General features: G+C 38.8%; 1 protein-coding gene across 1 annotated transcript in view; it reads right to left on the bottom strand.

Moving 5' to 3' along the window:
- Positions 1–4414: 4414 nt before the first annotated feature.
- Positions 4415–23308, bottom strand: part of CDH19 (cadherin 19) — a 186172-nt gene continuing 167278 nt past the window's right edge. The window contains 4 exon segments of the mRNA XM_030552677.1: positions 4415–5100; positions 5103–5528; positions 11826–12077; positions 14371–14488. Coding sequence (XP_030408537.1) covers positions 5039–5100; positions 5103–5528; positions 11826–12077; positions 14371–14488 — 858 coding nt within the window. The 3' untranslated portion in view covers positions 4415–5038.

Here is a 23308-nt window from a genome sequence, read left to right as displayed (position 1 = left end):
ACTTCTTTCTCCACAGAGGGCTGGTCACCTCCTCCCCATGCTGTGCTGCACAGTGCAGTAGTCTGGGAGCTGACCTTGTTCGTGAAGACAGAGGCAAAAAAAAAAAGCATTGAGCACATTAGCTTTTTCCACATCCTCTTTCACTAAGTTGCCTCCCTCATTCAGTAAAAGGCCCACACTTTCCTTGACTTTCTTCTTGTTGCTAACATACCTGAAGAAACACTTCTTTGTTACTCTTAATATCTCTTGCTAGCTGCAACTCCAAGTGTGATTTGGCCTTCCTGATTTTACTCCTGCATGCCTGAGCAATATTTTTATACTCTTCCCTGGCCATTTGTCCAATCTTCCACTTCTTGTAAGCTTCATTTTTGTGTTTAAGATCAGGAAGGATTTCACTCTTAAGCCAAGCTGGTTGCTTGCCATATTTACTATTCTTTCTACACATCAGGATGGTTTGTTCCTGCAACCTCATTAAGGATTCTTTAAAATACAGCCAGCTCTCCTGGACTCCTTTCCCCTTCATGTTATTCTCCGAGGGGATCCTGCCTATCAGTTCCCAGAGGAGTCAAAGGCTGCTTTTCTAAAGTCCAAGGTCCATATTTTGCTGCTCTCCTTTCTTCCTTGTGTCAGGATCCTGAACTCGACCATCGCATTGTCACTGCCTCCCAGGTTCACATCCACTTTTGCTTCCCCTACTAATTCTTCTCTGTCTGTGAACAGCAGGTCAAGAAGAGCTCTGCCTTTAGTTGGTTCCTCCTGCACTTGCACCAGAAAATTGTCCTCTACAGTTTCCAAAAACTTCCTGGATTACTCTACTAGCAGATATTGGGGTGATTGAAGTCCCCCAGGAGAACCATGGCCTGTGATCTAGTAACTTCTGTTGGTTGCCAGAAGAATGCCTCCTACATCTCATCCCCCTGGTTCGGTGGTCTATATCAGACTCCCACCACGACATCACCCTTGTTGTTCACACTTCTAAACTTAATCCAGAGACTCTCAGGTTTTTCTGCATTTTCATACTGGAGCTCTGAGCAGTCAGACTGCTCTCTTATGTACAATGCAACTTCTCCACCTTTTCTGCCCTGCCTATCCTTCCTGAATAGTTTATATCCATCCATGACAGTGCTCCAGTTATGCGATTTATCCCACCATGTGAATTAGATCCTCAAGTTCGCAAATTTCCAAATTGTTACTCTATGTTACAAAAGAAAAGAAATATATATTTGTCCTTTATAGACATGAAGAACGAGAGAGCGGTCATGATTCCACTGAAACATGTTTATAATCTTCCCATGGGTCATGAACCCCAGACTAGGAACCAATGACCCCCTGCCATTGAAGGATTGTTTTGTTATAGTACCTATTCAACTGAACTGTCTAGTCTGAGTTTAGATGGCCTAAGTAATGGAGATTTTCCTTAGGAGGACTATTCCATGTGGTGTTTTGATGACTAAGTTGGAATTGCAAGGTATCACTTTAAGAATAGGGGCGATTTCCTGCTCATGCGTGCAAGATATGGGGCTCTGTAAGAAAGCATGAAATCAGACTCATTATGCAAAGAGACAGCCTAGAAAATGGTGCGGTGAGTTCTCCATCTCTGCTGTAGGCAGAAGCCTGCTCTGTCTCTGTGTTTTCATGTATTATTGTTCTGAATTATAAGAAATAGTATTAAGTTGCAACTTTTCCATCAAGTGTATTTATGTTTTTATCTAACTTTTTTTTGTTTATGCTGTAAACGTAATATTCCACAGAGTAAGAGATCTCACAATCAGGAATTATTGCCTGGCATTCTCACTTTCTCTTTATTGGTTTTACCCCATTATCCCTTGTTATATATCCCTTTAATCTATTTACATAATTCCTGTCTCTTCTTGGTGTTTACATTTTTATATTTGTAGACATCTAATAATATCCCTCTTTAGTCATTGCTTGGCCAATTTAAACCTGGTTTGCTCATATAATGTTTGATCATGTTCATATAGGAACACAGGAATTGTTACATTTTATCAGACCAGTGATTTGCTGTTTTTTTTTAATCATATATAAACATGAGTCCATAAGGTTGACATTGGGCCTGATTATCAGAAATCTTGTTGAAATCCACTCCAGTGCCAACTTACAATGACCCCTGCTTACTGTGGAATTTAACTGCAGGACCCTCACTACTAGAAGCATGGTCCTCTATCACTTGAGCTAAAAGAGTAATTTCTTTAGCTGGTAACAGTAGTAGTCTCTTACCTTTTATGTGGAGCAGCTACTAGAAAGCGATATATAACAAAATGAAACAATAGGACACAGTTAAATAATTTTGTAATTATTATGTGAACATACACTCAAACTGGATGATATATGGAACACAACCTCAAACAGAATCAAAGACAATATCAGCATAAACATGGATTGTATCCTACTCCTCTGTCTGAACAATTGAACAGTGATCATTTTCTCACAATCCACATTGAGATACAAAGTCTGACATCCTTCTTCCCATGAATGCTATTTCATTCCACAGGAGGTTCAGTTAAAGTCAATGGGACCAACTGTGGAGTATGGTATCTCTTACGGTTTCAGAATCTGGATGTAGATATGTACTCTCTGTAAAAGAGTCCCCTTAGGTTTTTCTCCCAGATGGTGGAAGTCACTCACCATGCCCAGGTGTTTACAATGGATGGCTCATGCACAGGGCCCAGATTCTTACTTCTTGCAAGGGGACGCTCCTCTTTGTGGGCCTTCTAAAGGAGGATCATAAGGAAAGTTAAACACCCAAGCATACCCAAGCATCCCTCTGGCTGGGATCCTGAATCACGCTCACACTGTCATGCTTGCTCTGGGAGTTTGCTGGACTCTTAATAGGGTCACAGTGGAGATCTTCTGGATGGAAGTTCCCCTCTGTGGCACTGCTCCAGCAGTTTCCTGCTGAGGGTGTTCTCTCCTCCCAGCTGACTGCAGTTTCTTCCTTTTTAAAGGTCTCCTCCCTCCAGTACATGGTTGACAGAACCAAGGGATGGAACTAGCTCCCCCACACAGGGACTCTGGTCCTTTCCTCATCTGTGTCAGTTGTATATAGCCCATCATACTCCCATTCCGCAAAACAAACAAATACAAGCTCACTTGTTGTCTCATTCCTATTCTTTTCCATGGAGCTAATGATTGATATGCACAATATTATCTAACTAGAAACCATTTTGTCACATCTGTCTGGTGCCATTGAATACAAGCATTAGATCTATCATTGCAATGCTTCATTGACATGCATCTTTTAAAGTTACTCTGTGGCAACTCTTCTAATGAGGAACCTTAGCATTGTTCTCACAAAAAAAAAAAACACAACAACTTTCCCCCATTATACATGTGCTGGTTCATCAGCTGCTAGTCACATGCTTGTCAATATTGTTCAAGAACAAATAGCATCTGTAGTTTTTTTTTTTCTGGACACACACCCTTTTGTGTCCTAATTCCTGTACTTTCTCCTGTGCTTTATTTTTAACTTGCAGGCATTTAAAGTGTCTCTGTACTGGCATCTTTCTGCTTAGCTGACATCCCTTGTTTTTCTTTAATAAGCAAATACTTTTACAAGCTCTGTGATGTTTGCTATGCTTCATGCATTTTCATTTCTCGTATAAGATTTGCCTAGTTTTTTGTAATTCAGTGGAGCTTACCTGAGAGCTTAAATAAAAAAGCTAATTGCTCTGTTTTTCTTATTCTGATGCCAGCTTTCAGCTGTTGAAATGTTTCAATTGATTACATGTTGCAGATACTGTAAAATAAACAGCTAATAGAAAATGGTGAATAAATATAAGGCAGACCCTTCTATTCTTAGCCAGATATTTGAATATATTTGATGGTTTTTAGAACATTAATTTCTGTTGATCATCCATCCATACATACATACAGATAATTGAAAGGGAATAGTTCTGAGACAATTTTATACTCACTGCAGACTGTGTAAAAAAATACAGTCGGAAATTAATTTTGAAGTCTGACTCGATTCCTTTCTGAATGATATGGGATCATTTTCTGAAGAACTGGATTAACATTAAAGTGTTTTACTATCTAATGTTATACATCAAGTTTTATATCCACCAGCTTAGCATTTTAAAGATCTTTAATACTGTTACAATAAAATTGAGTACTGCAGCTAATTTTATATTCCATAATAAAAAAAATCTGTGCTGGGAAATCAGTCATCTTTCAAGATCTTAATAAAAGGGGAAAAAACCCAGATGTGAATTGTATTTGACACTATGCACAGTAAAATGTAACATGTCTAATATTACTGTATTTAAGTTGAATATTGATTCAGACTTGAACCTAATACTTTTTGCCCTTTATAATTTTTGAATGCATTAACTGATAAATTAATTAAGAATTTGACACACTTCTCAACAGTTTAATAAAAATTCAAATTTAATAGTGAATAAATGTTGACTTAACAGGCCTTTATTTCTACATGGCTAAAAACTGCATTTGCTTTAGTTTTATCCTAAAAAAAATAAATAGAAGACTTTGTAAGTGTTTTTGACAATCTTTTAAAAATATGTCTGGTGTCTACATTTTTTACACAATAGTATTTATATTATGAAACATAATACAAATATGCAAGCTTTAACTTTGGTTAATTAATATGAAAAAACAAAACAAAACAAAAACAAAACCCAACCAAGTCAGCCTTAACTTTGGAAATAGTTGTAAAGCCTAAGGTCAAATATTTCCAGGAACCATAGTTATTTTGTTTTGTTTTATCCTGTGTTGTGGGACCTGTTTTAAGCACCCACCATTGGAACTAGATTTTCAAAGGAGCGCAGCTTGTATTCAGGCACCTGAATAAGAGCTGACTTTCAAAAGGGCTGAGCATTCAGCACTTCTCAGAGTGACACTCACAGGCAGATTTTGAAAAGGTTCTCAACATCCACGATCAGTTTGAAGTGCTGTTCTTGAAACCTAGCCACTTATTTTGATGCTTAAATTGGTCTCATTTTCAAATACATACTTGATTTTGGCTGCTGAGTACTTTTGAAAATGTGGCCCCTACTGGCTGCTAATCCCTTGTACTCTTACTGGGGTCATACATGCATGCTAGTTGTTTAAAGTCCAGCCCCCATCAGTAAGGTAATCATAATTCTCATCCACATGTGATATGCTTGATCCTAAAGAGCTGAGGGATCCAGCCAATGAGCCAGTCCCCTCAAATGCATATGTCTGAAGGGAATCATATGGCGGCGCAGTAGGATCTGCATTAGCTTCTTTAAGCTTTTCTAAAATGAATTCCCTGAAAACAGCACTGTCAGGACCAACTTGCAGAGATTGTCTGTAAAGACTTTGGATTTCTGTTGTGATGTTTCTTCTAGACTTGTGCTCTCTCATGACAGTACGAGTCCTGAGTGTTGAAATATCAAAAGCCTCTGTGTCCTCCTCTCCCCCTCCTTCATCATCATACCTGACAATGTTCTCTCTGAACTCTTCAGGCTTGTCAGGAAATAGAGACTGCTTCCTCCGCTGCCTTAAAACCAGCATTGCCAAAAAAAACACTGACAAGAAAAAAGAAAAGAACCAGAGACTTTTTGTGTGTTTGGAAAGTCTTAAGGGTGGTAAAACTTCCTAATGTTGAAGCATGTGCAAACGCAAGCAATCTAGGTGGATTTGTAGAGCTGTTTTTTTTGTTTTTTTTTGTGGATTTATGATTGTAAGATGTAGTACTTTTGGTGGGGAAATGGCTACAAAGGGACTTACAAAATGGGTTAAGGAAATGGAGCAATTTGTTTGGCCAATGAGAGTTTAGAGCAGTGAGGGAATCACAGGTTACTTGTGCTGTTTGAAACTAGTTTGTTTTATTACATAATACATCAATGCTGCATTCAAGCTTTCATTTCCCTTTCCCAGATCAAAACCACTGGAAGGGCTGGGAAATAAAAAAAAGAATGTTATTGGGTTAGATCCTCCTCAGTTGGAGTCAATTGGTTCAAATCCTTTGACTTCAACGAAGCTAAGCTAAGCAGGTGAGGATCTGGTCCAATAGTTTCTCGTAATTGGTTTTGCACATTTGAGAATTTTTGAGGATGTTGTACCTCATATCTGTGCACCAGCAAGCTCTATCTGTAAGAATACCTTGTTTGTAATGACATAAAGCTTGGATTGTAGAACGACTGGCTCAGATAGAAAAGTTTTTTCATTTGTTTATTTTTTTTAAATAAGCATTCATTCCCTCCTGCCACCTCCCCACACCAAGCCCTGGCTCACTTCATCCCAAACCGAAGCGTCCATTTCAAATACACAATGGGATCCAAAATGCATGATTTCAGTTTGTAACTAATTATAGCTGGAAACTGAATAGAGTTTTAAGCTTAAAAAACAAACCAAACAAATTTGTTTGACAAATTTGATTCTAATATGAGAAAATATTTCTCCATACAAGTTTGGGTTGTTAATTTAAAAAATGCATTGGAACTTTTTTTATAATTATTTTTCTCATTTCTGATAGTAAATCTTTGGTGATAATTGTCTTAGGAAGAATTCTGAAGAGCAAGTACAATTCATGCCATGGCTGCATGATTTAGAACAATAACACCTCTTCATTATCATGCCCTTTGTAACTAATGGAATCAATTTTAAATTGGGATTTTATTCATTTTTTTTAAATTAAAATTTCACTTCCAGTGAAACACTTATGTTTGCCTAACTTATGAGGTTTAAATCACACCATCTGTGAAATAACTCTAGTGCTGGTGAATTTATATAGTTCTGATAGTAGCTGATAAGGAGGCACTGAAAAAGTTGTCCTTGCTTTTGATGACCCACATCTTTAGATGATGGATGATGTTTTGCCCATGTTGTGCTATCAGAAAGTGTAGCATGTCAAATGATGTGCTATGCCAATGTTACCATAGGAAACAAGCTCTTTAACAGGCTCACTGGGGTTGATGCATCCCTCTAAGGGAATGCAAAATGAACACTCTAGTGCTAGCAGGGATTACTATGTATTGGATTTAGATGGAGGTGTGGTGGCTGAGTGGTTAACACAGAATTTCATAAATTATTTGCCTGTGGGAGCCCATTTTGAGGCTTATTGTGTCCTTTGACTCAAGATAGCAACAAAGCACCACAGCAGCAAAGGAATCCAAGGAATTTTCACATTAAGTACATTATTTAATGCTCTCTGTGATGCATGGGCTTGCGTACTGTGACACAGCTTCTTCATGTCCGGCGGTGAGGTAGAAATTACACATCTAATCTCTGAAGTGACATCAATGATAGATCGATGGTGAGACTTGATGGACACAAGAGTGCTGAATCCAGCATCACAGAAATACTCGTGAATGGTACTATCAGTTCTGAGGTGCATGTTGAGAGTTCAGGATATTCATTCTTGACCATACATAAGAACATAAGAATGGCCATAGTGGGTCAGCCCACTATCCCATCTTCTGACAGTGGCCAATGGTAGGTGCTATAGAGGGAATGAACAGAACAGGTAATCATCAAGTGATACATCCCCTCTCACCGATTCTCAGCTTCTGGCAAACAGAGGATAGGGACATGGTTTTGCATCTCTGCCCATCCTGGCTAGTAACCATTGACCGACCTAGCCTCCATGATTTATCTAGTTCTTTTTGAACCCTTTTATAATCTTGGTCTTCACAACATCTTTTGGCAAAGAGTTCCACAGTTTGACTGAGGCATCTGATGAAATACATCCTTTTGTTTGTTTTAAACCTGCTGCCTATTAGTTTTATTGGGTGACCCCTAGTTCCTGTGTTATGAGAAAGAGTAAATACTACTTCCTTATTTACTTTCTCCACACCAGTCATGATTTTATAGACCTCTATCATATCCCTCCTTAGTTGTTTCTTTTCCAAGCTGGAAAGTCCCAGTCTTATTAATCTCTCCTCATATGGAAACTGTTCTATACGGTTAATAATTTTTGTTGCCCTTTTCTGAACCTTTTCCAATTCCAATTTTTTTGAGATGGGGAGACCACATTTGCAGGCAGTATTCAAGATGTGGGTATACCATGGATTTATATAGAGGCAATATGATATTTTCTGTTTTATCTATCCCTTTCAGAATGATTCCCAAACTTCTGGAAGCTTTTTTGACTCCAGCTGCACATTGAGTGGATGTTTTCAGAGAGTTATTCACAATGCCTCCAAGATCTCTTTCTCTTTAGCCCCATCATTTTGTCTGTGTAGTTGGGTTTATGTTTTCCAATGTGCATTACTTTGTATTTATCAACATTGAATTTCATCTGCCATTTTGTTGCCCAGTCACCCAGTTTTGAGAGATACTTTTGTAGTTCTTCGCAGTCTGCCTGGAACTTAACTATCTTGAGTAGTTTTTTATCATCTGCAATTTTTTCCACCTCACTATTTACCCCTTTTCCCAGATCATTTATGAATATGTTGAATGGGACTGGATCCAGTACAGACCCGTGGGGGACATAACTATTTTCCTCTCTCCATTCTGAAACTTGACCATTTATTCCTACCCTTTGTTTTCTATCTATTAACCAGTTAAGGTTCAATGAGAGGACCTTCCCTTTTATGTCATGACATTGACACAGCTCTCTGGGAAAGAACATTAAGTATATGTTCCTTGCAGGAATCGATCACAGGAAATTTCTGAGCTGTTTGATTTCAGCTGCTGGCAAGCCAATGGCATCAGTCTTGCACTGAAAGGGGCTTCATACCTAATCATATTTTGTCATGTCCAAGTCCGGGAAAAAGGATACAAACCGGTCCTTCAGTCATATGAGATACTCAGCTATCGCCTGTGTCACCCAGGACCTTGCAAAGCTTCAGGAAGGATTCATAGTTTGTCTTCAGCAAATTATTCTTCCAGAAAACAATTTTCTTTGTGACTCCTGTGCTGTGATCACTCAGTTGAAAGATGTGGTGTTTTTTCCTTGCAGACATGTATTCAATTCATTCAGTTTCCAAAATATGTCTGTGACATAGGCCAAAAGGCATATCTTCCTTTGGTCACCCAGAAAAATCAATGAACTCAGTATTTTTTGCAATCCATTACATAGGCATGCAGCTTGTTTCTCAGTTCAAAAAATCATCCCAGTACTTTTCCTCTCAAGAGCCAACAAGCTTTACCGTTGAAGAACAACACATCATGATCAAATTCCATTTCTTCACACAGGTTTGCAAAAAGACACATGTGAAGAGGCTGAGTCTTGATGTAGTTCACAACAGATGAGACCTGCTGCAAAACTTCACATAGCTCTGGACTCAGAGCTTTAGATGCTAGTTTTTCTCTTTGAATCGTGCAGTGAGTTCACACAGCAAATGGAGCTAATTTCTCTACCAAGTCATGCACACCTGCTTTGTGGCTTGTCATAGACAGAGCTCCATCTGTGCAAAAGCCCACCAAGCAATCACACTGTAAATTTTTGTTTTGCATGTAGCTGTGTAGCAAATTGAACCATCTTGCGCCATCTTGTTTCCAGGAAGAGGAAGACCAGAATGTCTTCAAAAAATGTACCATCACATGTATTTCACAAAAGCCAAGAAGTGTGCATCACAGCCCTCAGTGCTCACATCAACTTGAAGAGCAAAAGAATCTGTGTTTTTCAGATACTCCACCTGTGTTTGATTGATCTGCTGCTATCACTTTGATCCTTTGCTTCACTGTGTTGTTGGAGAGTGGTATGGCTTTGAGCTTGTTTGCTTCAGTTTCTCCAAACATTATGTTCATCGCATCAATTGCAGCTGGCAAAATCAAAGTGTTTCCAATTGTATGAAGCTGCTTGGCCTGTGCAGTGTGGTAACTCAACACAAATGATGCCTTTTGAGCATGGTCAGAGATGAACATGGCTCTCTTGAATTGCAATTGTTGATGTGAAAGTTCTTCTTTCTGACACTGAAAAAATAACCTTCGTTTTTTTCTGTGTTCCTTGTGAAGAGTTGTTTAAGCTTATTAGGCTTCATGCTTTCACTAGGTGGCACCGTGTTATAGCAGGCATTTTGGCCTTTCGTCTTTCTTGATGAAATCACTGGTGAAGTCATAATCAAAGAAAGCCTCATCATATTTTCAAGTATGTTTCTTGGACTCTTGTTTTTTGTTCATAACTGTACCATAAGATTCACTGCTGGAGGCTGAAGCAGATACTCTGGGTAAAAAAGGAGTCCTCTGTGCCTCTTATTACAAATCTGAAAGAGGAATTCACTTTTCAGCAAATGAAGCCAGGATTTTAGGAAGGCCCTGCGTGATGATACTAGGACAGCAAAATGATTCTTTATCCTGAAATTAGAAGGGTACTCAGGGTGGCATGAAAGAAGATATGGACTTTGCCTTAGTGCAGATTCCCATCTAAGAAAAGGCTAGCACAGGTTCCTACTAGTTCAAGCAGAGAGGAGTCTCTCTTGATGAGGCTGCTACCCACAGATGAGGATTGTCTGCATTCAAGTCCCTCAGATGGATACTTGTACAGCTGCATGGTGCAAATGGCCAAATTGGTGTCCACACAGCAATCTCCACATAGCCAACATGTCTGAACCTGCTCCACAAATGCTGCAGCAAGAGGCCACTGTTTTGCTCTACAAAATGGTGGTCTTCACACAATGTGACCTCATACACATATATGCTAGGTCATGCTGCAAGGCTGCCATTCTGGTCTACAAAATGGCAACCTCTGCACAACATGACCTCGCACGCACTGTATTATTAATTATTATTACATGGAGATATACTTACCTCATAGAACTGGAAGGAACCTTGAAAGGTTACGCTGTGTGAAGGCCTCCATTTTGTAGACCAAAATGGGAACTTCCTGATGCAGTGTTTGTGGAGCAGGGCCAGGCATGTTTGGGGGCAGATGACATCACAGTTTAGCAACCTGTGAGTTAAGGCACTTGGATTACAATCTGGATGTCTGGATTTGAGTCTTGCTCAAACTCACACTGAAAGTTTGGATGGACCAGATTGCTTCCCCTTGTGCTTTAGCTCTACTCTGAATGGGGATGGGCTGAGGAATGAGCAGAAGCAAACAGTTTCTGCTCTCAGAGTGCAAGGAGTGCAGGGCCTGCTACTGTGAGCAGTCCTTTCGCAGCAATGCCAAAACGGAAGCTTCTTGCTTGAACTTTCATCCCTGTGCAGGCATAAGGGGTTGACTCATACTCTATCCCTATATTTATAGGGAATGTATCTCAAACTAGTAGAATCCATCTAAATGGAGGAAACATTTTAGGTGCACACACTATATGTGACAACAAGCCTAGCACTGTGCTTCTCAAATTTGTATCAACCCTGGTGGGGTGGGGGAAGAAAAGAGGAACGAGTAGCATACGAGTGGTTGTATTTGAAAAAGTGACTATGTAAATATGTCACTTTATTATTGAACAGATCAACTCTGTTTGTATTCAGAGTCATAGCTGCCTCTTTTACGACAAAAATAAATAAAAAGAAACAGTAACAAATTATCTTAGCTCTAGAGAACCACACAGTTATGGTAGAGAGAATTGGATTCTATTCCTTCTCATGCATCATAAGTAGAACTGTCAGCTAAATTTCAACTGTAAGGCTAAATTCTGCTTTAGTTTTACGTGTGCTAAGACAAGATTTTAGCCTTCCACATCTTCATGACAGCTGATGATAGATGTGCATACAGGAACACACCTACACTTAGGCCAGATTTTCAGGGATGGCAGTTACAAAGACATTTTTTTTTTTGCTTGTAAACCGAACCGATTTGATTTGTAATCAGTGAAACACAATAAATACAACAGCTTACATAGCTCAGCCAATCCAAGGAACCTCTATTCAAATGATCAAGTCTAGCATATAGCAGAAGAGGGCAGTAGGACACATAAATATTTTTTTCTTACCTAGTATTACTAGTATGCAGGCCAAAACTCCAACTAATGCTTCTATGCTGAGACCCATGGAAAACATGAAAGCTCCAAATCGACAAGACTGGGCACTAGCTTCAGTATCACAATCACAGACGCTGACAGTTAGGGTGTTTGTGCTGGTAAGTGAGGGGGTTCCATTGTCTACAATTAGGACTGGCAGGAAGAAAGCAAACTGCTCTTGTCGACTGAAGCCATTTTTTGCTGTAAAAATTCCAGCCGTGTTATCTAGAAGATGAAGTATCTGTATCAGATTTGTCACTTTAACAAAAATAAATAAATAAAAAAACCTGGCTAATAACTTATCCTTATTTGCAATCAATGACATTCTGAAAAGGTGCATGTCATTGGAGAGGAAAGAGAAGTGTGGGGAGAAAGTTACTGATTTAAATGGGTGTTAAATCAGCAAAACCAGGTAAAATGCACGGTGTTCTGAGCGAGATAGGCATTTCAGTTTTGATAGATTAAAAAAGCATCAGTTACAATGCACCATGCAAATTAGCTTCCAGGGACAATTCATGACTGTTTATACAGGATATTTTTTTAGTAAATTAATATAAAGATGGGCCTAATACAAAGCCATTTATCCAAACCTTCTGTACTTTGGAATATTAATATGGTTCATCAAAACAACCCCCAGTTTTTGTTTTGTAAAACCAGCTTTTCAATGAAGTATGCAAAACAAATGAACAACCCTGCCCACCCCCACACACAAACATTCAGTTTTGTTTGTCCGCGTGTCTGTGTTGGTTACGTAACTGGGGGAGGGCAAATTCTGCTCTGTGTTACATCAGTAGATCCAGAGTAACTATTTACTTCAATGAAAATACTCCAGAAGTGATGGCAAACTTTGTTTTAATGTTCAAACCCAATAGGGGAAAAAAACCACCTAGCCCATATTCAAACTGATTAACTGATTCTTTGAAATGGACCCATGCAACCAGCTGCCATCTTATCCAGCTGCTTATAGAGCATATTGTATAACTGGCTAATCAAAAGGTTCAACATTCAAAGGACGGCTTTCTGACAGATGTGTGTGTGTGCAGGGAGAGACAGACAAACTTGGTTGTGAGCATCCACAACCTCAAAACAGGAGCCAAGTGTGCTCCTGCTTCTTTGGCCAGGGAACATTTCAGCTTAGAACAGTGTTTCTCAAACTGGGGTCAACGCTTCTGTAGGGAAAGCCCCTGGGAGGACAAGCCAGTTTGTTTACCTGTCCCGTCCGCAGGTCCAGCCGATCGCAACTCCCACTGACTGTGGTTCACTGCTGCAGGCCAATGGGAGCTGCTGGAAGTGGCGGCCAGTAAGTCCCTCTGCCTGCGCTGCTTCCAGCAGCTCCCATTGGCCTGCAGCGGTGAACCACAGCCAGTGGGAGCTGCGATCGTCCGGACCTGTGGACAGGACAGGTAAACAAACCAGCCTGTCCCCTCAGGGGCTTTCCCTACACAAGTGGCAACCCCAGTTTGAAAAACATTGGCTTAGAAACACTTTAACTATGTAGCTTGTTGGAAAAATATGTGGGGCAGGAGGCAGGGGTGTTTGGTTCTGTGCGATTAGAAAGCTGGCAACGCTACATAGCATTCCGCCTCCTGGCAGTGGGTCAGAGGTAAATGAGAACCAGGAATTTAAATACATATTAAAAGATTGCCTTTCCTTTTGGAGACATTAAGAAAACTATTTTCCTATAAAGTGAACTTTCCAAAAGTTAGTCCCATTGATTTATTCACCTAGCCAGAACATTAAAATAATTAGTAAAGCCAATATAAGTAATGTGTATTTTAGTTGAGTTTAAAAAAGCTCTTCTAAGTCTCAGAAGACTGACTAACTGGTCATCTTTCCTGCAATATCACCAGCTGTTAAACGTAAGTTTTCCCTTCAGATTAGTTTCGATTGGTGACCATTCTTTTGAAGCATCTGGATCAATACCAAAAGAGTCCAGCATTAGGATATGCAGAGAAGTCATTCATATCATGTCATCAGTAATCAATGCATACAGTTTTAAATGTAACAGGATGCAAAGTTACATACTTGTGAATTGTACTTCTGTTTATAATTCTATTTTTGCTGAACTGTGTAAAGGAGTGGACCCTTATTAACAGCATTTCTCTATTTTATTTGTAAAACATTCTTTTTTTTTCTCCCTTAACACCAACATGTGATAATTTAGGAGTTGAAGTTATGTCCCATAACACATGGTATATTTAACTATCTATTAATTAATAGAAATCTGTTTTTCTTGATTTTGTGCTAAGTATTTTTCTCTCTTCTGTGATACTCTCTTTTGTTGATTAAAGTTATTTGGATTCTAAAAGAACTATTCTACATGAGGTTATTGAATTATTATTATTATTATTATTTATTATTAAAATTTGCTCATGATAACTCTTTTGCCCTATTTCAAACTTAACACCAAACATTTCTCTATATGGGTGGACAAGTATACAAAAACGGTGATGTGAGCACTATTAAAGCATGAATCTTTCATGAAGGGATTTTTAAAAAGCTACATGAATAACACTACCTTGATTATCTCTGACAGTAAAATTTGAGTTGTTTGTGGCCTCCCGAGCCAGAGTGAAGTAAAAATGATGGCCTTCTACTGAATCATCTTTATCCACTGCACTGATGGTCTGGATTAACTGCAAACAAGCATTGACATACATGACTGTTTAAGAATAAACACAATTTATTTTCTTTTAACACAATACATGTCAGACATTATAATGAATTGCTGAGGCTACAAATTCTGCTGCAAATAAATGTGTATAATTGCAATCTTGTTGAGGTTATTGGTTTTCTAATGTATTTTTAGTGTCCTGCCATTATGCCACTTGATTTTATGTTGATTTGAGGGAGATAAGCATTAAAGACCTAGGATAATGTAAATAGCTTCCAGAATCAAAATGCAAAGGGTAAATAAAGTTTTCATATGCAAACAAGAATCCTATATAAAATATTTTGCCCTTTCCTCTTTCCTGCAAGGTGAAAAATATATCATTCTCCATTTGAACCAACCCTCCAGTGCAAAAGCTATTTCCTTCCAACCCACAAACACAGCAGCATCATTCAACTGATGTATTACAGTGGCAGTAAATGAGAGATGGTGACAAATCCATGTGCTGAATTGTTGATTCTGGAAATTATGATAGACTGATTATGGAAGTTTTTGTTTTGGTTTTCAAGAAAACAAAATAAGCTTTATTTACAAATGTGTCAAAGCAGATTGTCATTTGCAAGAGAACAAAGTCAAAATTAACATCTAAGCACTGAAAATAATATCTTCCATCTTTATGAATAAAGAACCAAGTTGAAGTTAATGTAATGAGCAATATTTCTGTTTGCAAAGAGCAAATATTTATCACTATTATCAGTTCAGTGAATCATGCATCATCAAGTGCAACATTCAATGAAGATCTTCACAGAGCTCTACAAAAGCCCATTTGTTTCTTTCATTAGCAGAGACTAGTTTCTTAAAAGTATGTTTTAATTGGATAAGGACCCAAACCAAAAATCCAGACCTGAATCTTTGATACTTTGGAAATTGTCATGTCCATTTTTAATAACGTGACTCTATTTTATCAGTCACTATTTCTTCATGTCGCATATGGATTTGAGCCTCCAGGAATTTGAGTACACTCAACTCCCATTGAACACAGTGAAGCTGAGAGACTTTCACTGTTTTGGGTGCTACAGTGGAGATTTTCAAACTGCCATTTGTCTTTGAAAAACTCCCCACAAACAAATATTTTCCACTCAAAGTTCTAAATAAACATAAATATCATTTCCTTTTAGGCAAGATAATAATCATCTGCCTTTTCTGCCATGATACTTAAGGAATGTACAAGGCAATTGTGAAAGCAACAGGATATGCTGCTGTTGCGGGTGTCCCATATTCTTGGCACTCCCTCTTGTTCATGTGAGCAAGCCATCTTCCATCTGTGTAAAGATCCCATGGAGAAAGACAAGTCCTATGTAGCCTTATTGTGGCAGTGCTAGAGCACCAATTGCTAATGCATGGGATGTCTCCCACATCAGACAAAAGGGTGGCCTCTACATATGTTTCCTCTTTTCTCAGAACTAAAGAGTATCCTGGGTGATTCAAACATGCAGAAAGGGTGGGACTGAAAACTAGCCCCAGTCATAGCAGGGAAAGCTGCTTCCTCAACACTACTATGAGAATAGATGCAAGATTATCTTTTGAAAAGTGAATGTAATTGTCACAGACAGTGCAATATTGACAGAACTAGAGAATGAAGCCCTTTGCTTATGCACATTACCAGTACAGGACAGGAAGCCATGGTCCAGCTTCCCATGCTATTCTATCATGTACTCAACACTAAAGCGGCTATTTCAGCAGTTTTGATGGTAATGCCTATAGCTGACAAAACTGTATAGCTCTGTGTATTCAGCAAATATTTGCTTAAATTCAAAAGCAAATTACAATTTGGTTGTGTTCATGGCAGCTGCATGGTCATTTTCCATCAATTTTTGAACTTTACTAATGTGCATTTCAAGAAAAATGAAAGTTGAGCCTCAATGTTTGACTATTTGATTGTAAAATTGGTACCTCATAATTAGCAATGTGTGCTTTATTGGTTACTTATCATGTCATATGGCATTCTTTCCATTCCATGATTGGCTAACCATATAGCTAACCAAGATACTGATGCAGCGGTGATCTCCACAAAGACAATGTACTTTGGTCACGTGGAGCTCATTGAAGATTGGCAACATCACACAAAGTATTAATTATATATTTGTTTGTGATACTCTCAATTTGCAATTGCATTGTGCTGATTAGTAACATAGCCATCTAATCGGGAACCAAAACATTACAAATCCATCATGTTTGGAATTCTCAAAATATCTGCAGTTTCAATCAATGGAGCTGGTTTGCTATTTCACTATTAATTCATGTATAGATAGCTAGATAAATAAATAATGTATAAATAAATGTGTGCATCTGGGTATATTTTTTTCCACACAGTATCAGTTATAAATAATCAAAATTAATACTTCTTAGACAAGTTAATTTTCAGTCTGGAATAATAACAGGATAACTTTGTCCTTGTTTATGTCTGTGCTATTTAAAAAAAAAAGGAGAGGAAAAAAGGGGTGGGGGTAAATGGGAAACCTGCCTCTTTATGACTATTCTAAGCATATGCATGTACCTTGTGAGTTTCATCCTAGAACTGAAGGAATACTGTCAACATATAGGCAGGGAAATGTTTTAATCTTTATTTCTTATTGGATCATTTCTACTAGGAATCAGCATCAACCATATAAGTCTATAAAGGACTGTGAGTGCACAGACATCTCTGATTTTTCTAATTATGAAGTAAAAATGATCCAGAAAGAAAAAATATATTTTTCCAGTCTCCCTAGACTTGTTTGCATCTAACCTGGGACAGGCTGACACATCAGTGCAGTAAAGGCAGCATCACAGTTTGAGAAGTTCTGCACTAACTGGTTGTAAATCAAGGTCTACAAAGCCTATGTGTTTGATGTGAGAAAAAAAAGATAAGGAGGTTAGGTATTGCTTTTATAAGGTTGTATTAACTGATTGGATTTAAATCTAATTGCCATGAATTATGTTATTTCGAGGCTCATTAATCTGGAAGCTCTAATAATCTAGGAGCCAATTTGAAAATGTGCATTTGTTATTAAACTGAAATGTATCCATTATTTGTTCCCCTAGAGATGTGGTTTGGGGTTTTCCTTCGAGTGGCCAAGCCCACTGATTCTTTACACAAAAGTTCAGCTCTTTTTGCCAAATTTGTCGGAGGTGGATGAAGCTGTCAGTCTGGGTATACCATGGGCATGCCAGAAATTTTGCTAAATGTTCACAACCAGTTATCCACTGTATTCATTGTTTGAAATTATTCACAAGTTGCATCCTTAAAATTCATTGAAATTATTTCCACTTTTGCACAACTCTTCTATGAGCACACTCTACCAGATCAGCCTCCACTATGTGGTCAGGAAAAGCTCACGCTTTAGGTAACCATAATTACAATACGGCAACTTGGTCCATAGTACACACCCTCTCAAAATACCAGAAGCTGGATTCCCAGGCATCAGCAGATGCAGTTAGGGATATCCCCATTTCTCTTCCTCCCTGTTTTCTTATCACTGCTCTTTATGTGCTACTTGTACATGATCAATAGACATACCAAAGTAAAATAATAAATGTGGTCGTACCCATGAATTTCTCTCTCCTGATTTCAAACATTCTTTTAAAAGATGGCTTGTTAGGAATGGTCAGTTTTTACAAACTGCTCACTTTCAACCTGAATTATGTACATCCAGTTCTATATACAATCTGGTATTCTTTGTGAGGGGGTGTGTGTGTGTGCGTGTGTGTGTGCAACAATTCATTTTATAGGGAGCTAATATCACATAAATTCTCTTCATTTGCACTGTAACTGCTGGTTATTTCATTATATGCTAAGTAGTTGGGTAAATACATGGCTTTTTTCCGATCTCTAATTCAAAGTGCAGATTACATAGACTCTGCTTTTGGATCAAGTAAGTAAAATTGCAAAGTAAACTACCACATCAAAGTCAGTTCATCTGTGATCATCAAATTACAGGAATTCATGCAAAAGAAATATACAGTCGAGAAGACAGCACTAACTCGAAATGTAGGTGAACTCAGTGCAGCTTGCCTTCAGTTGACATCTGCTTCTTGCCTGATAGGAAGAAAGACTAGGAGCCACATCTAACTGGACACATTCTGGATGCTCAGCTCACTTACCCTATCCCAGAAAGTCATTTGACGTAGTACATTTAAGGCTCTCACACTGCAGTTTTGAGCTAGAGTCAATTCATTAATGTCCAGTAAGTAAGACTTGCTGGGCCAAATTCGCTCTTGGTATGAGATCCATGGTCTTATACCAGGGACGTATTTGGTCCATTTTGCTTACTGGCAATTTCTATAGATTTTGGTATAGAATTCAATAGAGTTTGTAACTACTGTAGTAAAAGCAATAAAGAAAAACTGTCACAGTGTGGTCAACAAGTTCCTAAAACGGATGAGCCTATGATTTATATATATAGTTGTAAGATCAAAGAGATCCAGTGTGAATCCAAAGAGAATCCAGCAGTCACATGGCTTACTAATATTGTTCTATTAGATCTGATACTAGAAATAGCTATAATAGGATAGTATTTTATTTTACATAGCATCTTCCATGCTCAAGTTATTTTGAAAGTAATGGATTTAATACTGGCAGTGCAGTGAAAGTGGTTTCTCCATGTGCAAAAGGAAGCTGCCTTCCTGGCTACGATGCAGTTGATGTGTGGATTATAGGAAGGTGCAGAACTATAACATAAAATGGATAATGAAAAATCCACTTAAAACCTGATGGATGGATTTGGACCATAGCCAAAAATATCCATCTTCTTTTACATTCATTTTTATTGTCAAGCTTTTCAGATGATAGTCCCAATGACTCAAATTCAATTCTTTTATTTGAACCACTTCCAAGGGCTAAACCAAAGATATCTGTAACTCTCACGAGAAAACATAACATAACAAAGGAAAAATGAGCGTAAAAGTAATTTGCTAAAAATAGACTGAGAACTTTTTAATAATCGGGAGAGGGAGTTGGTAAAAAGAAAAGAAAATGTAATTGAAGGTTAGCATTGTTCTTAGATATAAGCTATAGTATCACCCCACTGTCTTTGAGTTTGGCTAAGCAAAAGGGCATTTTTATTTTATTTATTGTTATAGTTCCTTTGTTTTCTAAAATGTGACCATTTATGATCTTGAATCATTCACAAATAATGTATTGGTATATGTTTGCTTTTTGTTTTCACTTACAAACTGGACTGATGACAACAATAAAATCCCCCAAATCCCACAGCATAAGGAACTTTTCCCCTTCAATAATTCCTCCCCATCCTACAAAACTAAGAATATAGGTAAGCTTTCCAGTGCACCATGAAAGTAAACAAACTCCACCTCTCCCAGGCTAAGGAAGGAAGAAATTTCCAGAGGTAGGAGACTTTCACTGAAAATACCCCTCAACACCTTTTTCAGACATAAATAGGGGGGAAGCTACCTCAAGTACTCCAGCTTATCGTGATGGCCCCAGAAGCCTTGATCTACAATTGACAATGTGTGTTCAACCTTGGGCCATCATAGAGTTAGTTGCAGAAAGATGGCCCAAAAGAGGGGTTGTATTTGACTGACTGATCAAAGTCAACTGAAATCAATGGAAACCTTCCCACTGATTTCAGTGTTCTGTTCTGTCTATCTATCTGGAAAGCCTATAGAAACAATCTGTTAAAAGTAAAGGAAGGTAAAATGTGTATTACACATGAGCCATAACAATCTCTTTTTTATACCATTAAGCTAAGTAAAACATCATAATCATTGACTGTGATAATTATGCATTTCAGTAACAATTTCTTATTATTCCTTCCAAGAGTGTTTGGTGTTGAGCAAGTGACTTAACAAATCTGTTCCATAGTTTTCCCATCTGTAAAATATGGCAAATATTATTTTCCTATTTCAGAAGGTATGGTGAGATTTCACTCATTATTGTGTATTATTGTTTTCTGCAGTGCCTTTCTTCCAAGGCACTGTAAAAATTATATGTAAATTCAGAGATTTCTTCACTTACTCCTGAAAAGAAGTAATCTTTAAGGGAGAACACGACAGCAATTCATCAGCACACAACATTATTATGCAACAATAGTAACTTCAGAAAAGGAAACAAATATCATTTTGAATTATGAACAAATTAAAAATTATTGATCATATAAATCTTTGTTTGTACATTATATTATTTACTACAGTGCTATCATTGCATTTTTAGTTAAAGCATTAAAATATGCTAACAGGACCTGAAGGACTTCAATTTACTTCAATAGGCTTTTGATCAGGGTGCATAATTAAAGATTTAGGCCTAACTGTATTCCAAAAGACAATGAATAGGCAAATAGAAAGGAGCATAAACACTGCCAAATTAAGTGCAAGAGTATAATAAGAAAATCCAAAGAGGAGTTTGAAGAACGGCTAGCCAAAAACTCCAAAGGTAATAACATAATGTTTTTTAAGTACATCTGAAGCAGGAAGCCTGCTAAACAAGCAGTGGGGCCTCTTGATGATCAAGATACAAAAGGAGCGCTTAAAGGTGATAAAGTCATTGTAGATAAACTAAATGGATTCTTTGCTTCAGTCTTCACGGCTGAGGATGTTAGGGAGATTCCCAAACCTGAGCTGGTTTTTGTAGGTGACAAATCTGAGGAACTGTCACAGATTAAAAAGTGTCACTAGAGGAAGTTTTGGAATTAATTGATAAACTCAACATTAACAAGTCAGCGGGACCAGATGGCATTCACCCAAGAGTTCTGAAAAAACTTAAATGTGAAGTTGAGGAACTATTAACTAATATTTATAACCTGTCCTTTAAATAGGCTTCAGTACCCATTGACTGGAAGTTAGCTAATGTAACACCAATATTTAAAAAGGGCTCTAGAGGTGATCCCGGCAATTACAGACCGGTAAGTCTAACATCAGTACCAGGCAAATTAGTCGAAACAATAGTTAAGAATAAAATTGTTAGACACATAGAAAAACAAACTGTTGAGCAATAGTCAACATGGTTTCTGTCAAGGGAAATCGTGTCTTACTAATCTATTACAGTTCTTTTAAGGGGTCAACAAACATGTGGACAAGGGGGATACAGTAGACATAGTATACTTAGATTTCCAGAAAGCCTTTGATAAGGTCCCTCACCAAAGGCTCTAACTTAAATTAAGCTGTCATGAGATAAAAGGGAAGGTCCTTTCATGGATTGAGAACTGGTTAAAAAACAGGGAACAAAGGGTAGGAATTAATGGTAAATTCTCAGAATGGAGAGGGATGTTCCCCAAGGGTCAGTCCTAAAACCAATCCTATTCAATTTATTCATAAATGATCTGGAGAAAGGGGTAAATAGTGAGGTGGCAAAGTTTGCAGATTATACTAAACTGCTCAAGATAGTTAAAACCAAAGCAGACTGTGGGTATGTCTACATCTACAATTTTGCAGCGCTGGTTGTTACAGCTGTATTAGTACAGCTGTATAGGGCCAGCGCTGCAGAGTGGTCACACTTACAGCAACCAGCGCTGCAAGTGGTGTTAGATGTGGCCACACTGCAGCGCTGTTGGGCGGCTTCAAGGGGGGTTAGGGGAACGCGAGAGCAAACCGCGGGGAAGCAGGTCTCCTTCCCCGCGGTTTGCTCCAGTGTTCCCCGAACACCCCCCCCCAAGCAGGTCTCCTTCCCCGCTGTTTGTTCTCGCATTCCCCGAACCCCCATGCAAGCAGGTCTCCTTCCCAGCGGTTTGCTCCGGTGTTCCCCGAACCCCCGTGCAAGCAGGTCTCCTTCCCAGCGGTTTGCTCCGGTGTTCCCCGAACCCTCCTGCAAGCAGGTCTCCTTCCCAGCGGTTTGCTCCGGTGTTTTTTGAACCCCCGTGCAAGCAGATCTCCTTCCCCGCGGTGTGCTGTCGCATTCCCCGAACCCCCCTGCAAACCGCGGGGAAGGAGATCTGCTTGCACGGGGGTTAGGGGAACGCGAGAGCAAACCGCGGGGAAGGAGACCTGCTTCCCCGCGGTTTGCTCTCGCGTTCCCCGAACCCCCCCTGCAAACCGCGGGGAAGGAGACCTGCTTGATTACCAGAGAGGCTTCCTCTGGTATGCTGGGATACCTGTTTATTCCACGGAGGTCAAGAAAAAAGCTGGTGAGTGTTTACACCTGATGACCAGCGCTGGATCACCAGCGCTGGATCCTCTACACCCGAGTTTCAACGGGTGTACGGCCAGCGCTGCAAACAGGGAGTTGCAGCGCTGGTGATGCCCTGCAGATGTGTACACCTCCTAAGTTGCAGCGCTATAACTCCCTCACCAGCGCTGCAACTTTGTGGTGTAGACAAGGCCTGTGAAGAATTTCAAAAAGATCTCACAAAACTAAGTGATTGGGCAACAAAATGGCAAATGAAATTTAATGTGGATAAATGTAACGTAATGCTTATTGGAAAAAATAACCCCAACTCTATGTAAAATATGATGGGGGCTAATTTAGCTATATTTAATCAGGAAAGAGATCTTGGAGTCATCGTGGACAGTTCTCTGAAAATGTCCACGCAGTATGCAGAGGCGGTCAAAAAAGCAAACAGGATGTTAGGAATCATTAAAAAGGGGATAGAGAATAAGACAGAGAATTTATTACTGCCCTTATATAAATCAATGGTACGCCCACATCTCGAATACTGTGTACAGATGTGGTCTCCTCACCTCGAAAAAGATATACTGGCACTAGAAAAGGTTCAGAAAAGGGCAACAAAAATGATTAGAGGTTTGGAGAGGGTCTCGTATGAGGAAAGATTAAAGAGGCTAAGACTCTTCAGCTTGGAAAAAAGGAGACTAAGGGGGGATATGATAGAGGTATATAAAATCATGAGTGATGTGG

Source organism: Gopherus evgoodei, chromosome 2, assembly GCF_007399415.2.
Source record: "Gopherus evgoodei ecotype Sinaloan lineage chromosome 2, rGopEvg1_v1.p, whole genome shotgun sequence".
NCBI lineage: Eukaryota > Metazoa > Chordata > Testudines > Testudinidae > Gopherus > Gopherus evgoodei.
This window is presented reverse-complemented; position numbering and strand designations above follow the sequence as displayed.